General features: G+C 39.3%; 1 protein-coding gene across 1 annotated transcript in view; it reads right to left on the bottom strand.

The window, feature by feature from the left end:
* Positions 1-14,814, bottom strand: part of GRAMD1C (GRAM domain containing 1C) — a 106,343-nt gene extending 91,529 nt beyond the window's left edge. Inside the window, exon 1 of the mRNA XM_067035356.1 lies at positions 14,717-14,814. Coding sequence (XP_066891457.1) covers positions 14,717-14,743 — 27 coding nt within the window. The 5' untranslated portion in view covers positions 14,744-14,814. The remainder of the gene's footprint in view (positions 1-14,716) is intronic.
* Positions 14,815-19,902: the final 5,088 nt, after the last annotated feature.

Genomic DNA, 19,902 nt, shown 5'->3' on the forward strand with positions numbered 1-19,902 from the left:
CTTTTATTTCAGCAGCAGGTCTCGACAGTGGGCTTAAAATAGTCAGTAAACCATATTGTAAGCAGATGTGCTGTCATCCGGGCCTTGTTGTACACAGAGTAGAGTTGGCATAATTCTTAAGGGCCCTAGGATTTTCAGAATGGTAAATGAGCACTGGCCTCAACTTAAGTCACCAGCAGCATTGGACCCTAACAAGAGAGTCAGCCTGTTCTCTGAAGCTCGGAAGCCAAGCGTTGACTTCTCCCCAGCTATAAATGTCCTAGATGGCATCTTCTTCCAATATTAGGCTCTTTTGTTTACATTGAAAATCTATTGCTTAGTGTAGCCACCTTTGTTAATTATCTTCGCGAGATATTTTGGATAATTTTACTGCAGTTTCACCTTGGACTTTGATGTTATGGAGATGGCTTCCTTCCTTAAACCTCATAAAACAGCATCTGCCAGCTTCAAACTTTTCTTCTGCAGCTTCCTTACCTCTCTCAGTCTTTGCAGAACTGAAAAGTTAGGACCTTGTTGGCATTAGGCTTTGGCTTAAGCGACTGTTGTGGCTGGTTGGATCTTCTATGCAGACCACTAAAACTTTCTCCGTATCAGCAATAAGGTTATTTCGTTTTCTTATCATTCCTGTCCACTGAAGTAGCACTTTTAGTTTCCTTCAAGAACTTCTCCTTTGCATTCGAAACATGGCTAACTGACGCAAAAAGCCTAGCTTTCAGCCTACCTCGGCTTTCGACATGCTTTCCTCACTAAGCTTAATCACTTCTAGCTTTTGATTTAAAGTGAGAGATGTATGACTCTTCCTTTCACTTGAACACTTGCAGGGTTACTAAACGGCCTAATCTCAATATTATTGTGTCTCAGGGAATAGGGAGGTCCACAGAGAGGAAGAGAGACAGGGGAACGGCAGGTCAGCGGAGCAGTCTGAACATAAAACATTTACTGATCAAGGTAAAACATTTACCTTGATAAGATAAATGATAAGATAAATGTTTTATGTTCTCACATAAAACTTCCCCAACAATTACAATACTAACATCAAAGATCATTGATCACAGATCACCATAACAAATATAACAATAAAAGAAGTTTGAAATATGCAAGAATTACCAAAATGTGACACAGAGACACAAAGTGAGCAAATGTTGTTGGAAAAATGGTACTGATAGGCTTGCTCAACACAAGCTACAAACCTTCAATTTGTAAAGTATGCAATATCTGTGAAGTGCAGTAAAACATGATACGGCTATATTCTAAAATTTAAATTTATATGTAAGGGCCCTTTTCACGATAAAAACTGTCAACAAGGAGGCAAGAATGCAGAGAAACTGTATCACTCTTACTTTGCTAGTGGAAATGTAAAATAGTACAGCAACTCTGGAAAAGTTTGGCAGTTTCTTAAAAACTAAACATGCAACAATCAGATGACCCAACAATTGCACTCCTGGGCATTTATCCCAGAGGAAAACTTATGTTCACACAAACACCTGTACGTGGATGTTTATAGCAGCTTTATTCATCATGGTTGAAAACTGGAAACAGTCCACATGTTCTTCAATGGAAGAATGGTTAAACTGTGATTCATCCAGACCATGGAATACTACTCAGCATTAAAGAGGAATAAACTATTGGTACATAAAACAAAATGGATGGATCTCCAGGGGAATATGAGTGAAAAGAGCCAATATAAAATGTTACATAACTATATTATTCCTTTTATATAATATTCTTGAAATGAAACAATTATCAAAATGGAAAATGTTTTCCACTAACCTGGAAAACAGGTTAGTGGTTGCCAAGGGTTAAGTAGGGGCAAAGGGCAGAAATAAAGTGGCTGTGTCTATAAAAGGGTTGTGCCTATAAAAAGGATTCTTGTTGCAAAAGAAATGTTCCATATCTTGACCTTATCAATATCAATATGCTAGCTGTGATACTGTACTACAGTTTTGCAGTATGTTACCATTAGGCAAAATTGTTTAAAGGGTACAGAGTATCTCTATTATTCTTACAACTACATGTGAATGTAAAATTATCTCAAAACTACAAGTGAAAAAAAAAAAAGAGTAAAAGAAGGAAAGGTTGGTAGGGACAGAATAAAGGTGTTAATTCTATGTAAGAGGGGAAAATGTTTATAGTGCTTTTAATGCTGATTCAGATGTCAACACCCCATACCCTTATTTGTACTGACTACCATTAGGCCATTTTACTGCTTGGTAACATCTTGACCAGAGAAACGATGCAATTAAAATAACTTAATGATTGAGCCAAGTGTGACTAGGGTAATAGAAGCTCACTCTGGCAGATCGACAGGAAGTTTTAGAGGGACTAACATGCTATTTATTGAATCTTCTGCTCACTCATACAGTATTAAATCCAAGCCCCAAAACTTCATGAGAGATGAACAACAGTTAGTCCAAGTTTCCCCCACCACCCCAAGCCCAAGTTGAGACAGATAAGCTTCCTTGTCTTCAACCTGCCCTTTCACAGAGGGTAAAACTTTTCAAGAGTCATAGCTTTGTAAATAGTTCTCAGTTCCAATTCCTACAAATACAAGGCATCATCCCCTATCCCCGGGTGGCCATTACACCTTTGGTTGCTGAGACTAATAAACTCCTCAGGGCTGCCTCAGCATTAATTCTCATGCTGACAACTCTGGCATTCAGTTCCCTCTTCTCCTTTAGCCCTTAGTTATTTCCCTTGCTATCTTGAGAGCCCAGAAAAGCATTTTATTAAAAAGATGTTTGTAACATTTCACTCAGAATTTCTAGGTACTTGGTAGCAAAAGAGCTTAAGTTAGACAGTCCTCTCTCCACATTGCTAGAAATGTTAGTTCTATCCCTTTATAATTAAATCTAAAAGTGTTAAAAAGAGAACTAGGTTTTTCAAACAAAGCTATCTATAATTGAAATTTTTAATTGCATAAAACATGTTTTTTAAGCCAACAGAAATTGGAAAACAAGTTTACTCTTTTTATCAGTTTCCAAAGTGAAATTACAAAATATCATTTTTAGCTTGAAAAAAATCCAAGATATGTTGTGGAGGACAGCATATTACAGGAAGCCTCTTAGTTGCCAAAGTTTGTTACAAACATACTAATTAATCCCCGTGGGCTTTTTAAAAAAATGTACAGCACAACATTAATTAATCGTCATGATGTACCTATAAATCCGGTTTGTGGCAAGTTTTATCCCCCAGTTATAAGTGGAAAAGCTTACCTGTGAATAACCATAATATGATCATGCAATACGTCAATGACAAAGCACACAATCAAGACTTCTGATTTCTTGTACAATAAGAAAAGCTAGATTATGATCTAGAAAACTTCAAACATAATATTTTTTTATTAAAACATAGGTATAGGCTTCCCTGGTGGCGCAGTGGTTGAGAGTCTGCCTGCCGATGCAGGGGACACGGGTTCGTGCCCCAGTCTGGGAAGGTCCTACATGCCGCAGAGCGGCTGGGCCCGTGAGCCATGGCCGCTGAGCCTGCGCGTCCGGAGCCTGTGCTCCGCAATGGGAGAGGCCACAACAGTGAGAGGCCTGCGCACCGCAAAAAAAAAAAAAAAAAAAAAAAAAAAAAAAAAAAAACATAGGTATACTACTTATTATCTGTACATATGTAGATAAGATTTTAAAATCTAGACTTGTTTTGCTCTTAAGATGTTTTAGAGCAAAAAAAGAAACAACAAATTTTCTAATCTCTTTTAAAATTCTCCTACTCTACCTTTACTTTTTCCTATTTCCCTTACTAAATCAAAGAACTGAAGGATCTGATATCACATATCTTCTTTAGTCTATTTATATTTGTCAAGATTTCCAAATACACAATTATTTAAAGAAAAACACATCAAGGACCTCTTAACAAAGTTTTAATTTTACTTACACAATTCAGAAAACTTTATAAATCCTTCCACTTTAAAAATGCAAATATCAACTAATCAGCTATTAAGGAATAAGTATATACAAGTGACAAATACTTTTAAGTGGGAACGTTATTAAGTACCTTACGCAAAGCACTAATGCTTCTATTTTAAAAATCCAGTATTGCAGCAACATGGATGGACCTAGAGATTTTCATACTTAGTGAAGTCAGACACAGAAAAACAAATATCATATGCTTATATGTGAAATCTAAAAAAAAGGGTACAAATGAACTTATTTACAAAACAGAAGTAGAGTCACGGATGTAGAAAACAAATTTATGGCTACCAGGGAATAAGGGGTGGGGAGGGATAAATTGGGAGATTGGGATTGACCTGTACACACTACTATACATAAAATAGATAACTAATAAGAACCTGCTGTATAGCACAAGGAACTCTATTCAATACTCTGTAATGGACTATATGGAAAAGAATCTAAAAAAAAACCAAAAAGAGTGGATATATTATATATATAACTGATTCACTTTGCTGTATGCCTGAAACTAACACAACATTGTAAATCACCTATACTCCAATAAAAATTTTTTAAAATCCAGTAAAGGATGTCGTCTTCTAAACATACATAACAGAAAATCTCAAAGGCTTTTATCTACTCCCAACAGTTGCTAGCTCTACATCACTAAGAGAAGTTAACACTAAATAAATGCATCTGCTGCAGATCTCTATGCTTTTCCTCTGGGACCTAATCCATGGGGACTATACCATTACTTTAGTCAGGAAAAAAAAAAGAAGTTTTTGATTTTGGGTTTTTTTCTTCTGCTATGTATTTTTGCTAACCATTAAAGGGCAAAGCATAAATAGTTATTTGCTATTAGCTTCATTTTAAATTTCATTTCTTCATTTCACATCATTTTTTTTGTTACATTAGGGTTTAAAAGTTAATGATAAAACTAATCTCCTACATACTAGGATTAAATATTTTCATTTTAAAATAAAAAAATAAAACAAATGTAACAAGATTCCTATGTTTATATTATAAGATGGAAATCGAAAATCTGTAGCTGTTGATCTCAGTATCAGTTACTATGGTGATTTAATCATATTCATTTAAATTAAAATCCTACTGTCAGAAAGACACTAGCCAGTCTGTTAAGTAGCACAAGATTAAATGGATAGGGTCTAAAAGAAATCAACTTCGGGGGGGGGGGAACTTAATAAACTTTGGTTCACTTTCTTGTAACCTTTTGTTAAGTTTTCACAATTTTTTTTATTTGCGGGAAAGCATCAAAATAATTTTCCAATAGTACAAATATTATGTCCTCTTATCTAGAACTTTTCAACCTTTTTACAACTGGGACAATGTTAAGGGAAGGTGCTCCCCATGTAACATACTCTCTTATGACTGACATAAAGCTTTCAGGACTGTAAATTATGGGCACTGGCTAGCCATAAACCTCTTTTCTCTTGATTCAAGACACACTGGTGCTGCAATACTACGGCCCAATCTCGAATTTTACAAGTGAGCCACCTGAGGCCAAACAGGTTAAACAACATACTCCAGAGCACTACACAGTGAAATCACCAGGGGCAGAGCACGCACTCTATCCCAGATGTTTTGTTCCTGATCTCCAATTTGTTCAATTATATCATGCTGGCCTCTAAATTCATTACAGTTAGATCAATAGAGTTAGCCAGGCCAGAATACATGAGATATTCCACATAAGTGAAGTTTTCAGATCCCTGGGGCTTAACACTTTAAATACCAAAAGTTTACAAAGTGCTCAATCTTTTTTGGTAGAAACTTTCCCAAAGTGAAAAGGCGCCAAACTAGGTTCCTTGGGTGTTCCAGTGAAATGGCTCTGACACTCTACTAATTCTTTGCTTAACTACCCAGTCATGTGCCTCATGAATATTTTCCTGTTATGATATTGGTCTTCGTTCTGTTACTTTTGGATCTCTCGGTGAACTCTGCAACTTACTGTATTCATTCAATTCCTACTTTATTGCCGGGAGAACATGAAAATGGCAACATGGTGGAGTAGAGTGGTAGAAGCATATGGATTTAAAATGGCAGAAGGAAAAAAATGCATTATTTATTTTCCAGACTTCTTAACCATTTTTACCAGCTACATTACTATATTAGAGTCAATGATCTGCATAGACCTTTGGCCTCCACATTGAGAGGCCCAAGGTCCTACACTTTTTGAGCTTCTGCTATCATTTCTTGCTACTGTCTATATGTCATCACCAAATAATTCCCATCTCCAATAATCTATTCAATTATACAATGGGAACCTACTTATTTAGGCTTATAAAAAACATGTCAAAAATACATTAAAGAAATTCCAAATGAAGGCTTAGGGATTCTCCTTTTACAAGATCCATCCGCATGAACTCTGATTTAGCTCTTCAGGTTCTTTTTTGGTTTTGTTTGCTTCTAAGTTCTGATAGTTCTAGTTTCTGGATAAGTGACCTCTGGAAAAGTCAGTAAAACTTCTGAGATGTTGTATTTGTCTCTAAATCTATTCCATGTGAATTCATATAAAAGGTCCTCAAAATAAAGTGTTTGTAATCATCATAGAAACTTAAACTGAGCCAAAGTGAACATTCGACACCCTAAATCAGTGCTTCTCAAACCTGAATGTGCATACAAATCACCTGGAATTCTTGTGAAAATGAAGATTCTGATTCAGTAGGTCTGAGGTTGGGCCCAGGATTCTGCATTTCTAATCAGGTAATGCCAAGTCTGCTAGCCCCACATACTAAACTTAAAGAGTAGCAAAGCTCTAGAATACATACCTCTATTTTTCTCTCTCTATTTCTAAATCCTCTCATTCCTTTGCTTTTTCCTTTTCTTGCTTTACCCTTTTTTGTTGTTTTAAGTCTGCCACAGGAACTGCTACAGTCTAGCCCTGCAGATGACACTTGGAGCTATAAAGGTTTTCCAAACTAAAACATAAGCTATAAAAATCACAGTGCAGAAGGGTGAAAACCCTACAGCAGTCATAAACTTCCTCAAAATGTGACCAAAAATAATATAATCAATATAGATGACATGATTTTTAGGATATGTAGCTATTTTAGTATATTTCTTAGCAATTAAATATTTTCCTTAGGATATGATTCCAAAAAAAAATATGATGTTAAATTTTTTAATGGGCAGTAAGAACCTGTTATTTATGCTAAGATTCAATAGCATTCAATAAATGAGCTGCTAATTATGAACGGAATAATGGTGCTTAAACTGATCCTTATAACCTGTTAATATGTTTTTTCTTAATCTAGTCTAAAATTATAAGAAATTCTGCTACCAAGTATACCTAATCCTCAAGAGACGAGCTTTCTAATGAATTAGTATTGGAACTACATATGCCTTAGAATCCTATGTAAATTTCACTTACAGTTGCATTACACCAGATTCTATCAAACGGCTCATAACTCTCATAGGAATTGCTAGATTTAGAATGAGCCCTTTAAAATAATAACTGCTGGCATTCATATGGTAACAGAAATGGTGTTCTTACCAAAGACTCTGTGCTCCTAATCAACAAGCAGGAGTCTCATTTTACAGTGGGGAAACCTGAAGCATATCCAGGATATACAACCAGGTGAACACAGGGCAAAAAGAATATGAAACTCCTACCTTTAAAATCTATCCTATAATCATTACACACTACAGGTCAAACATTGTTAAACCTCCTTTTAGGTACAGAAACTAATTCTTTAAATCAAAATTATGTAAAGTGACTGGTTTCTCAGTAACATTGAGAAATACAGTTTCTGTATGATATTAGTCTCTTGCCAATATAAGGAACAACAATGTAAGTGGAATCCATTTCTGTGGTGTAGTTTTCTCCCAGGGAAACTGAAGCAGATAATTCTACTCCATCACTGCATCACAATGCAGTGGCCACAACACTGCATTCTAGTGGCCAAAGGAGAGCATAATCAGAAATGTCTTTGGGACTCTGGATATCTAAAGTCTAGAAGTTAATAAGAAAATATTATAAATAAGAATTGCTATAGACAAAGAAATCTTGCTTTTAAGATTAAAATGAAGGTATAAGAAAGAAAATATATTACCCAAAAGCTCCAGTCACCACTCCAGTTATGTAAATTTGGCCCCTGTTTTGTAGCTGACACTATATTATTCTCATCCACAACTGGACTAAGATTTTCCTCTAACTCTTCCTGTAACTCAGCAGCAAAGCTTAAATCCTTTTCATTTATTACCTGGAAACAAGTATCAAACAATTAAACTACTTACTGAGAAATGCCCCATTTTAAAAAGAAAACAGTTAATGTTCAAAATACTCAAATATAAAAAGGACAATATTTAAGCTTTTAGAAAAGAGTAATTAATATGTTTTTGCTTCTATAGTTCATATGTTTATACATGCAACATATACTTTCCAACTACTACTATTTATTAGGTAGTTTAGTTGGCACTAGAGTGAACCAGGAGTTCATAGTCAGCTAGAGGAACAATTAAACAGAAAAAAAAAAAAAAAGTAATGGGAGTGAACCATTCTCTCTTTGGAGAATAATTTGCAATGCCTAGTAGGGTCTAAGATGGGTATACATGTACTACGACCCAGCAATTTAAGGTACATGAAGTTAACAATGTTTGTAATACTAAGAAAGTGGAAACAACCTTACTGTCCATTGGTAGGGAAATTGGTAAATTAACTCTGATTTATACAAACATGAAGAAATAAAATAAATGAATCAGATGTCTCAACCAGGCACTGGCCTCAACCTATAGAGTGCTTAGGGGAAAGGTTATACCCTATGCAAGATATTGGCCCATGGGGTGGTCACTCATGAAAGAGCAGTCACTATGGAGCTAAAAAAAAGGGGCGGGGGTGGAGCGGCATCCATCATAAGACCACAAAGCTCACCTGGACTCTTAAATGCTTCTGCCACTACTGCAGTCACCACCTATGCCTCTTTTAACAAAAATGTTGATCCTCAGGGTTACAGGGAAAAGCTCCCACAGCACCCATGTGGCCCAGTAAAGGGGTAATTCAAACACAACTTCAGCTTGAGTAACCTAAATTCTATGAAGTAACCACTGCCATGGGGAAAGCCCCTAACCCTGGTGCTACTGATATGAGGTTCTCTGGAGGAAGAAATTTACAAATATGAAAGGATAGAGAGGACCCCCTCCACAGGAAGTACGTTCACTAATCATCAAAAAGAGAGAGGAAAAAAAGAAACAAACACGGCTGGATACAGGGAGAAGAAACCAACAACAACAACAAAAAATTGAAACAGAGGTCCACAATTTCACACAGTTGGAAATCCAAAACGTATTAAAATAATTTATACAACCAAAGGTAAAGATTGGCTTTCATACCTCTACAGCATAGGGTTTTTAAAAAATATATAACCTTTTTTTTATTGACGTATAGTTAATTTACAATGTTGTGTCAGTTTCAGGTGTACAGCAAAGTGATTCAGTTCTAAATATATATTCTTTTTCAGATTCTTTTCCATTATAGGTTATTACAAGATATTCAACATCAGTAGGTCCTTGTTGTTTATGTTTTATATATAGTAGTGTACACATGTTAATCCCAAACTCTTAATTTACCTCTCCCCCCACACCATCCCCTCTGGTGACCATAAGGTTGTTTCCTACGTCTGTGAGTCTCTTTCTGTTTTGTAAATAAGTTCATTTGTATCATTTTTTTTTAAGATTCTACATATAAGTGACATTGTATGATTTTTGTCCTTGACTTACTTCAACTTAATATGATAATTTCTAGATCGATCCATGTTACTGCAAATGGCATTATTTCATTCTTTTTTATGGCTGAGTAATATTCCATTGTATATATATGCACCACATCTCCTTTAGCCATTCATCTGTCCATGGACACTTAGGTTGCTTCCGTGTCTTGGCTATTATAAATGGTGCTGCTATGAACATTGGGGTGCATGTATCTTTTCTCTAGATATATGCATGTGGCGAGCATTGCCCTCTGAGGAATGCGCCATTAAGACCCTCATAAGCCTCAGGGCCCGATTGTACTCTCCTTGGTATGCATCCTGGACTTTATGGTATGAACGTAAAAAAGGAGATGGCCTTTGGCCAGATCAATCCAGAGACCTGCTCAGTTACTGGGAGTCCCTGGTTGTTCCCTAAAGCTAGGAAAAGCAACCCTGGAGGGGAAGTTGGTGCCTTTGTGGAACAAGCAATAAACCCCCTGATGCAGATATGATGGCGACTAGCCGAGATGAAAGCCCAGTTCTATAGAAAAATGTCTATGCAAAGTCCCTGCTTTACAATGTCTATGCAAAGTCCCTGCTTTACAATGTCTATGCAAAGTCCCTGCTTTAGGGGTATATATATGGCTATGCTTTGCTATTAAATTTGCCTTGCAACCATCAGTTGTTTGTGCCCTTCTGATCCCATACCTTGGTGCTTTCAGTTCCCTACCCCCTCTCATCTATTGTTGCTGCACTTTGAGGACCTGAGTGGGATTTATAGCATAGGTTTTGAATGAACTTCAACATCTGCTGAAATGCATTGATTGGCAAATCTTCATGGCTCTAATCAATACTGGGCTCAAACTACAGTTATACCTGAAGATCTATAGAACTAAATTTAAACAAGTTACCCTCTAATCTTAGAGGAATTACTCAACATAAAATAGACAACAAATAGGTATGTCTCACCTTAACTACCAGAACTACTATCTTGCCTAAATTCTCCCTGGTCATAGAACACATTGCCCTAAAATATCCTGTAGTGGCAAAGGATGCTCTGACCCAAGGAGTAATAAATTTATATCAAGTCTTTGGGGCTTACAAAATGCTTTTATAAAAGTCAGACCGTATGGACCACCCCCTCAACCCCTAGTTAAAATAGCTAACATAGCTCAATGTAAAATAAAACAGGGCCTTCAAAGATTGAGATTTATTATATAAGACCTAATTAGTGAAAGTGATTATCCCTATTGCTTCTCCATTTAACAGCCCAATGTGGCCTGGTAAAGATGGAAAAATGAATAGTGCCTCACAGTTGATTACTGTATCCCTGATGCTATGGTCCTACCCGTGAAGGCCCCTCTACACAATACTATTAAAAATACTGACACCATCCAATCAGAAACTGGTAAATATTTGGATGTTATACGTTTGACAAATATGTTCTGTTCAGTGACCTCTCAGTCACAGTTTGCCTTCCCCTCCAGAGGGACATGATATACCTTTACCTGGCTACCCATAAGGTATCTCAAAAGCCTTGCCACCACATACAACCTTTATAGGTAACTGTATCCAATTCTCTCCAGGAGCACAGGTATGATGATACATTGATTACATCCTCCTCTGAGGACATTCTTTTGACACACCCATTCAGGACGTATAAATACTCATGAAAAGAGGATGGGTCATTGCCCCACACATAGTGTAAGGCCTGCTACCTTGGTTACATTCGTGAAAACTATTTGGTAAACCAAGGGCCACTCCATCCCTGACGACGTCAAGGAGCAACATTAAAACAAGTCCAACAAGGAACAATATATATTCAATATCCTGTGATAAAACATAATGGAAAAGAATATGAAAAAGAATGTATATATCACTTTGCTGTACAGCAGAAATTAACACAACATTGTAAATCAACTATACTTGAATAAAATAAATTAAAAAAAACAAAGTCCGGGCTTCCCCGGTGGCTCAGTGGTTGAGAGTCCGCCTGCCGATGCAGGGGACGCGGGTTCGTGCCCCGGTCCGGGAAGATCCCACGTGCCACGGAGCGGCTGGGCCCGTGAGCCGTGGCCGCTGAGCCTGCGCGTCCGGAGCCTGTGCTCCGCAACGGGAGAGGCCACAACAGTGAGAGGCCTGCGTACCACAAAAAAAAAAAAAAAAAAAAAACAAAGTCCAACATCTTTTAGGTCCTTTTGGATACTGGAGGCTATATATTACTCATTTACAAATTTTACTTAAGCCTGTTTATGCTGTTACTTACAGGTCAATCCACCCTTAACAGGTGGATTCTCAGAAAAGATTCTAAAATTTGTCAAAATTATAATATAACAGACACTCCCACCAGTGCTACTTCCTCCCCCTATCCCCCCACACACGAAAAAACCCCACACACAAACACACATATAAACACACAAAGAATCCTTCACTGTAGAGACTTTAGCAGCCTCCTTTCATGACTCCTGGAGTCTCTGGACCACCCACAGTGTCCATAAGTTGTCCACTGGCTTGTGATGCAAGAAACTCTCTCCTCACCTCCACACAATATGCCATTTAAACAGCAATGACAGGGCTTCCCTGGTGGCGCAGTGGTTGAGAGTCCGCCTGCCGATGCAGGGGATACGGGTTCGGGCCCCGGTCCAGGAGGATCCCACATGCCGCGGAGCAGCTGGGCCCGTGAGCCATGGCCGCTGAGCCTGCGCGTCCAGAGCCTGTGCTCCACAACGGGAAAGGCCACAGCAGTGAGAGGCCTGCGTACCGCAAAAAAAAAAAGGGACTAAACAGCAATGACTGACAGCACACTTGACCCTCCTAGAAGCAGAGGCTCTCACAAGCCCTGAGCCTATGACCCTCCAGACCCAGTTGTCCATTATGCCTTGGGTCCTGGAAGCAACACCTTGCAAGCTCAGCATAGCCACCAAGGTCTCCTTACTACGGGACAGAAACAAATCTGGGCCCTCTGGCATATCCCACCTACAGGCAGGCATGGCCCTACCCTGTTCTCATTCAGATGTCATGGTGCTAGAAGAGGTCACCCCTCTCCCGAACCCCCTGAATACCTGGAGACAAGTTTGGATTCAACTGAGTGAAAGCAATAGGAGTTCAACACTTCTAACTCCCACCTTAAGTCTGATGGACAAACTTGCTGTTCAGTGGACAGCACCACGACCCCTACACATGCTGGAGCTCACTGGAGACCTACTGCTTTTCATCCCTTAACCAGGATGTCCCTGATGAAGGAAAGGACCCAGAGGTCAGCACAACTGGCTGAACTTCCCACAGTTTTCTTAACACTGAATGCTCTGGCCAACAATCGGCTCCATCTGCACATTTTCACAGACTCTTGGGCCGTTGCCTGGGAGTTGTACCATTTGGAGTAAAGAACTCTGGAACGCTCTTGCTTTCAGATACTCAAACTATAAATCATGGTCCACGTGTCTATACATATACTAAAGCCACAATAAAAGGCCTCACCAATACACTCATCCTCATCAAGAGTTCCAGACATTACTAATAGTGACCAAGGTACTCATTTTATTTCTCAAAATACACATCATTGGGCTCTTGAACAAGGCATTCCATGGAACTTACATTTTCCTTACTGACTTCAGGCTGCAGCCCTCATACCACAGCCATGATGGCTTAAACAAGTTCAAAATTAAACTCAATGAAAAACGGTACATTTCAGTCATCAGTCAGACACCAACGGTGAATTGTAAACAGTCTCATTCAATTTTTTTAGGTTTGCCTGCTGACAGCTTTTAGGCCTCACCCCCTCCTTCTTCCTCCCTGTCCCTCAAATGGGCAAGTTGGTTAAAAAAAAAAAAAAAAAAAAAAAAAGCCTGGGTGCTCTTTCCTTTGGTGTGGGTGGGAGAGTCAAACCAAGCAAGACCCTGTAGGTACACAGGAACCCATGACCCCACCCCCTAACCACAATAAAAGCCCAGAGCCAGCCTCCTTCCCTTGCCCTTTCAAATCATTTTGGATCTTCTTGAGAAGACTGCCCTGCTCTTTCCTCTTCACTATGTACATATATAAGTAATAAGCCTTTAAATAAAAGTAACAAACCTCTTCACGGTGTGTGTGTGTGTGTGTGTGTGTGTGTGTGTGTGTGTGTGTGTGTGTGGCATCGTCAGTTTCTCTCTCCAAATCAAATGTCGGGTAGGAGTCCATTCTGGCTTTACAGAGTGGCCACAGCAGAATCATAGCTCTCTAAGGTATTAGCTACGCGGTCACTTGCAGTCGCTCAACCTCTCTAAATCTGTTTTCTCCACAGTCTGAGTAACAATGCTCTCTAGTATAGACAATAAGCTCATTGAGAGCAGGAATCACGTCTGTGTTGCTCCCCATTTATCCCAAACACGCAGTGCCGGGTACATAGCTGAATGAGTGACTGCTTCTGTCCATAAATATCTACCTGGCCTACTTTGCAGTAATGTTTTGAGAATCAGCTGACATAGCACATTCATTTATTTGTTCATCCAACAATTATTTGAGTGCCTCTGCCGTTTTATAAACTATAAAATGCTCTTGATTAAAAGGGACTGCACTGACTGCAACTCTCTAAAAGTAGAATACACACACACAACCAACGTAAAAGCAATGAGGATAGTGTTCAGAAATGCAGGTACTCCTGCAACAAAAGTGGGCTTTCACCCTAGAGATTAATCAGCAAGTTCTTCCGTTAATCAAATAAGGTAGTAAACAAATAAAACTAGCTGAAACCAAAAACGCGGTTGACAGCACAGTGAGCCCTTTTATCAAGAGCTGAAAGTTAAGAGAATGGCGTGAGACTGGATCGACGTGATCCCAGGTCGGAATCAGGACAGTGGGGCCTTAGGCTGGGGCGACCGGACTAGGACATCTCGGGACCAAATGCCAGCGTTCCACGCCCAAAAACAAGCAGATCTTCCCACCACCGCGCAGACGGAAAGGCTCCCAGGAAGCACAGGACACCGTTTCCTCGGTAACAACTTGCCAAATTACTCTAAAGAGCACCAAGAAAAGGAAAAAGACGAAATAATTTTCATAATCTGAGAGGGTTCAAACAACCTTTGTGAAGAAAACTGTCGGGTAAATCCCTCGCTTGGTAACTCTACCCAGAGCGGCGCCTCTTACCTGGCGGACCATCAGAGCGCCTTCCATTGCGGATCCCTCCGCCGCCGAGGTACCGCGCACGCGCGCCGCGCCGCGGGAAGGGGGCTACAGGCGCGCGCCCTGCGGCGCCCCCGGCGCTCACTCCGGGCTCCTGGCCCCGGGCGTCCCTCCCGCCCGCCCTCCGAGGGCCACGTTGGGTCCCGTCGGCGCGTCTTGCGCCCTCTGGCGGCCATTCACGACTCACCCCTCCACACACACACCCCCACCCCAGTATGTAATGTTAATTTGTTAGCCGGCAGGCCTGTCTTTGCTAGGAATCAGGATGAGTCCCTGTCCTTCCCTACCTCCCAACCTCAAACTCATGTGCCTACCGTGAAGTGGCTTCTTAGGCACAAGTCACTCCTCAAAAAGCCTCCACTCTGCTTCTCATTTATACGTACGCTGCTCCAATGTGCAGAAAAAGTGAATTTCATGGCAAGGGCTGTTCCTTCAAATAAGCAATTGAAGTTATTGATAAAAAGCTATTGAATGTTGTTGCAGATGCTAGTTCCAAAAAAGCTATAAAAGACATTTCTAGAACAATTGAGGAATATTGAATACGAAACATTTATTAGAGCTAGTGTTACAAAATAATGAATGACATAGATAAATTTATTGATATTCGTTTATGGATAATTAATACTTTTGGTTATGTTGGAGAATGTCTTTATTATTAGAAGATTCATGCTCGAGTATTAAGGAGTGAAGTGTCATGATGTCTGCAACTTGATTTCAAATGCTTCAACAAAGATAGTTGCCAGAGAATTGATGTGTCTCCCCAAATTCATAGATTGACGCGTAATCTGCTTCCACCGTGGGAGGACACAGTGAAGAAGACTGCCGTCTGTGAACAGGATGCCAGCTCCCACCAGACACCGAATCTGCTGTTGTCTTGAGCTTGGGCTCCCCAGACTCCACAACCCTGAGAAATAAATGTTTGTTGTTTAAGCCACACAGTCTGTGGTATTTTTGTTTTGGCAGTCTGAGTGGACTAAGACAATACATAGAGAGCAAAATAGCAAAATGTTAACAATTATTGCATGTTTGTGGCAGGTATACCACTGTTCAGTGATTCTTTCTATTTCTGTATGTTTGAAAATAATCATGTAAAGTTGAGGAGGAGGAAAGAATCAAATCCAGTTCCACAGAAAGTCAGATATTGAGTGTATTTTTAAAATATATAATACATGCTAAAGGACAAATTACCTAATAAGATAATCAAGAAAGGATAGGTTCTTGTCCTTGTCCTGCAAAACTTTGCATAAGCTGTGTTTTCCTTCAATGTTGTGTACAAGAATAGGCTGAAGAAAAAATGACTGTCTATTCTTTGAACCAGAAGCCACACACTTCTTTGGATTGAAAGAGTTTAATAATGCCAGTATTTTTTTTAAATAGTATGTTAATGGTAAGATGAAAGGGATCAGTATGCAAAGTATTTTTTAACTATTTAAAATTTTCTAAAATATTGAAACAATTTTAAACTTTCATAAAAGTTGCAAATATATTACAATAACCTTTTCCTTAAACCATCTGAGAGTCAACTATGGACTCAGAACACTTTGGTGCATATTTTCTACATACAAGGACATTCTCCTAAACAGTTACAATATGACCAACAAAACTGAGAAATTAACATTATAATACTGGCTTCTAATTCACACACCCCACTAAAGTTCTACCAATTGTCCCAATAATGTCCTTTATAGCAAAAGAATCTAGTCCCAAATCATGTTACAATCAGTTGCCATATCTGTTTCGATGTGCAATATATATTAAAGCTGTCCACTGCACAGAACAGCTCCTCATCCATCCCACCCTAACACCCCTTGCCCAGCCATTGCAGTCACTGCATACTTCACTCTCCTCACGCTGCTCTGGTTCTAAAACCCCTCACAGTGCTGCCCCCAGTAAATAGTTTAAACTATTTGTAAAGGCTGAAAAACTGAAAATCATCTGATAAAGGAAGATCCTGTGGTTGGGCTGAGCGAATCACTATTCAGGTTTTAGACCCAATTTAAAGTGAATGGCATTGGTTTTAAAAATCTAATTTTTAAGAAAAAGAAGAGAATAGCAGTGAATATCAAATTTCTGCTAGGGTAAAAATTATTTATGTTGTAAACAATAGAAGATATAACAGAAAAATTAATAATGTCCATTAAAATATAAAATTCCAAAGGTTAAAAACAAATAACACGTTTTAAAAGACAAAGACTTGGGCTTCCCTGGTGGCTCAGTGGTTGAGAGTCTGCCTGCCGATGCAGGGGACATGGGTTCGTGCTCCGGTCCCAGAGGATCCCGCATGCTGCGGAGTGGCTGGGCCCGTGAGCCATGGCCTCTGGGCCTGCCCCTCCGGAGCCTGTGCTCCGCAACGGGAGAGGCCACAGCAGGGAGAGGCCCGTGTACCAAAAAAAAAAAAAAAAAAGACAAAGACTTGGTATCTTTAAATGCATAGAGAAGTTATTAAACATTAAGACACAATAACATGGATGAATCTCAAGAACATAATGTTGAGTTAAAGAAGTGAGTCAGAAAAATACAGTAAGATTCAGTTTATAACATTTCAAAACATGTAAAACCAAACAGTACACAGCAAATACAGTTAAAGGATACAAATATAATAAAACTCCAGAGAAGAAAAAAACCCAATAAGCACAATTTCCCTTTGAGAGGGAAAGAAAGAGGTTAGATTCAGGGAGGTGCATAGGGAACTTCAAATTGGACAGGGGTATAAAGTTGTTATACAGTCATTCTGGATACCTTACTTATATAGATATATAATATATATATTCCTATCATATAATTATTCTATCTACTCAATATTCAATAAAAGTAATTTAAAAAAAAAAAAAAAAAGACCCTTCATAGATAAAATGAAAAAAAGATATGATTAGGGCTTCCCTGGTGGCGCAGTGGTTGAGAATCCGCCTGCCAATGCAGGGGATACGGGTTCGTGCCCCGGTCCGGGAAGATCCCACATGCCGCGGAGCGGCTGGGCCCGTGAGCCGTGGCCGCTGGGCCTGCGCGTCCGGAGCCTGTGCCCCGCGACGGGAGAGGCCACAACAGTGAGAGGCCCGCATACCACAAAAAAAAAAAAAAAAAAAAAAAGATATGATTAGATGATCCCATTGGCTAGGCAGAACAAATGGCTGGCCCTGAAGTAAAAATTGTCTGGGTTCAAATTTTGGCTCCACCATATATTGGCAGCTCATCTAATCTCTTGTTACCTGTGTCCTCATTTGATACGTAGAGATAGCAACAGTATGGTATTAGTCAGCTTGAGCTACCATAACAAAATACCTCAGACTGGGTATCTTTAAACAACAGAAATGTATCTTTTCACAGTTCTGGAGGCTAGAAGTCCAAGACCAAGGTTCCACCTAGTTTGGTTTCTAGTAAGGACTCTCCTCCTGGCTTGCAAATGCCACCTTCTCATCATGTCCTCATGTGGTGTGCTCTCTGGTGTCTCTTCTTACTAGGACACTAATCCTGTTGGATCAGGACTCCAACCTTATGACCTCATTTAACCTTAATTACAATACTTCCTGACTCCAAATACAACCAAACTGACAGGTTACGGTTCAACGTATTAATTTAAAGCAGATACAAATATTTAGTCCCTAATAAGTATGAAGTAATAATGGACTCGAATTTGATAATCTATATAAAATAGCACAGCCTCTAGCACAGAGCAAATTTTCAATTAAGGTTTGCTCTTTTTAGTATATAGTAATCAAAGAACTGCACATTTAAAATGACAAACCATGTTTATAATTCAATTGTGTGATAGTATAAATTGGTACTTAACAAATCTACACTAAAGAAATAATCCTTTATTCATCAAGATGTTCTCTGCAGGATTTCTTATACTTGTGAAATATTAGAAAAGTAAACATCCAAAAAATGGAAATGATAGTAACTAAATTACAGTATATTTACTGAGTGGAAACTTAGGAAGGCATTATATGTTTTAGACAGATTTCTGAAGAGCCTACTATCTGGAAGGCACTATGTTTTGCTTTTGGCAGAAATAATAACTTAAATTTCCTAAATTTAAAATATAGAAATGGAGATAAACAATCATATAAAACTCATATAAATGTGAGACTGAGATTATTATAGGGCTAATTTATTTCTCTTTAATCAGACACAAAATTGGTATTATATTAATAAATTGTAACACATTTTATTTTGGTCTCTAAGCAGCACTGTGTTGAAATAAAAAAGATTTTAAATGGTTTGTAATCATTAATTCAATAGGTATATACTGGGCTTCCCTGGTGGCGCAGTGGTTCAGAGTCCACCTGCCGATGCAGGGGACACGGGTTCGTGCCCCAGTCTGGGAAGATCCCACATGCCACGGACCGGCTGGGCCCATGAGCCATAACCAATGAGTCTGCACATCCGGAACCTGTGCTCCGCAACGGGAGAGGCCACAACAGTGAGAGGCCCGTGTACCGCAAAAAAAAAAAAAAAGAAAGAAATAAACACTGAGCCCCTAGTATGGACCAGACATTGTTCCGAGAGCTGGGAGCTCATAAATAAAATAGATAAAAATCACAGTCTTCATGGAGCTTATATTCTAAAGTTGGGAGATAGATCATAGGTAAAATTACACCTATGCCAGATGGTGATAATGGCTTTGGAGACCACAAACCAAGGAAGAAACAGAAAGATTTTGAATACGCAGGTCATAGCTTCACTGAGAAGGTAATATTTGAATAAAGGCACAAGGGAAGAAGGGAATATGCCACAGGGATATCTGGGATAAGGGGGCTTTAGACAGAGGGATGAGTGAGCTCAAAAATCTCTGGGGTGGAAGGGTGCCTGGCCTGTTTGAGGAGCAGCAAGGGAGACCAGTGTGGACAGAAGCAAGTAAGCAAGGGGGAGACTAAAGTAAATGAGACCAATCAGGCAAGGTGGATGAGGACAAGTCAGATCTAGCAGAAGATTTTAAGTATTGTAAAGACTTTGGTTTTTCCTTTGCATGAGATGGAAGCCAGTGGAGAGCTGTGAGAATAAGAGTGGTGCCATCTGACTCGCTCTGTAAAAGGACCATTCTGTCTACTGTAGTCTCCTGATTGGTCTCCGTGCTCCTGTCCTCTCCCCTTACAAACTGTAAAGGGGAGCCTAAGCGGACATCCAGATAAGAAGAGCCCCTGCCTTGAGCC

Source organism: Kogia breviceps, chromosome 5, assembly GCF_026419965.1.
Source record: "Kogia breviceps isolate mKogBre1 chromosome 5, mKogBre1 haplotype 1, whole genome shotgun sequence".
NCBI lineage: Eukaryota > Metazoa > Chordata > Mammalia > Artiodactyla > Physeteridae > Kogia > Kogia breviceps.